The sequence below is a fragment of the Cariama cristata genome, unplaced genomic scaffold (assembly GCF_000690535.1).
Source record: "Cariama cristata isolate BGI_N322 unplaced genomic scaffold, ASM69053v1 scaffold19265, whole genome shotgun sequence".
Lineage (NCBI taxonomy): Eukaryota > Metazoa > Chordata > Aves > Cariamiformes > Cariamidae > Cariama > Cariama cristata.
Window position 1 is genome coordinate 24,839 of NW_009618546.1, and position 334 is coordinate 25,172.

The following is a 334-nucleotide window of genomic DNA, read 5'->3' on the forward strand; positions in this document are numbered from 1 at the left end:
AGCTGCCGCAGACCTCCAGCTTTCTGCCCGTGAAGCATTTGCCTTCGTAGAAAGTGATCTGGGGGGGAGGGAGGAGAACGGGCCCACAGTGAGGAGCAGGGACACAGCTGGACCCTTATTTTGGGCAAATGGGAATCTCTTACAGATGCATCATTTTAGGGTGGTTTGGGGCTTTTTTTAGCTGCTTTCCAGCAAGAAGAGCACGGCATCACTGGCATTTTTTCCTAAGAACTGCATTTGTTTTTCTGGGAATGCAGCGCATCCCACATTTATGACAATTTTCGCCACCTCGTGCTCCCTCACACATATTTCCAGCAGGCATGTTTAAAACAGG

The 334-nt window shown here is 49.7% G+C and overlaps 1 protein-coding gene across 1 annotated transcript in view; it reads right to left on the reverse strand.

The window, feature by feature from the left end:
- CRYGN (crystallin, gamma N) overlaps window positions 1-334 on the reverse strand; it is an 8,445-nt gene that overhangs the window by 7,904 nt on the left and 207 nt on the right. The window contains 2 exon segments of the mRNA XM_009700902.1: window position 1; window positions 3-58. The exon segment at window position 1 is cut by the window's left edge and continues 177 nt beyond it. Coding sequence (XP_009699204.1) covers window position 1; window positions 3-58 — 57 coding nt within the window.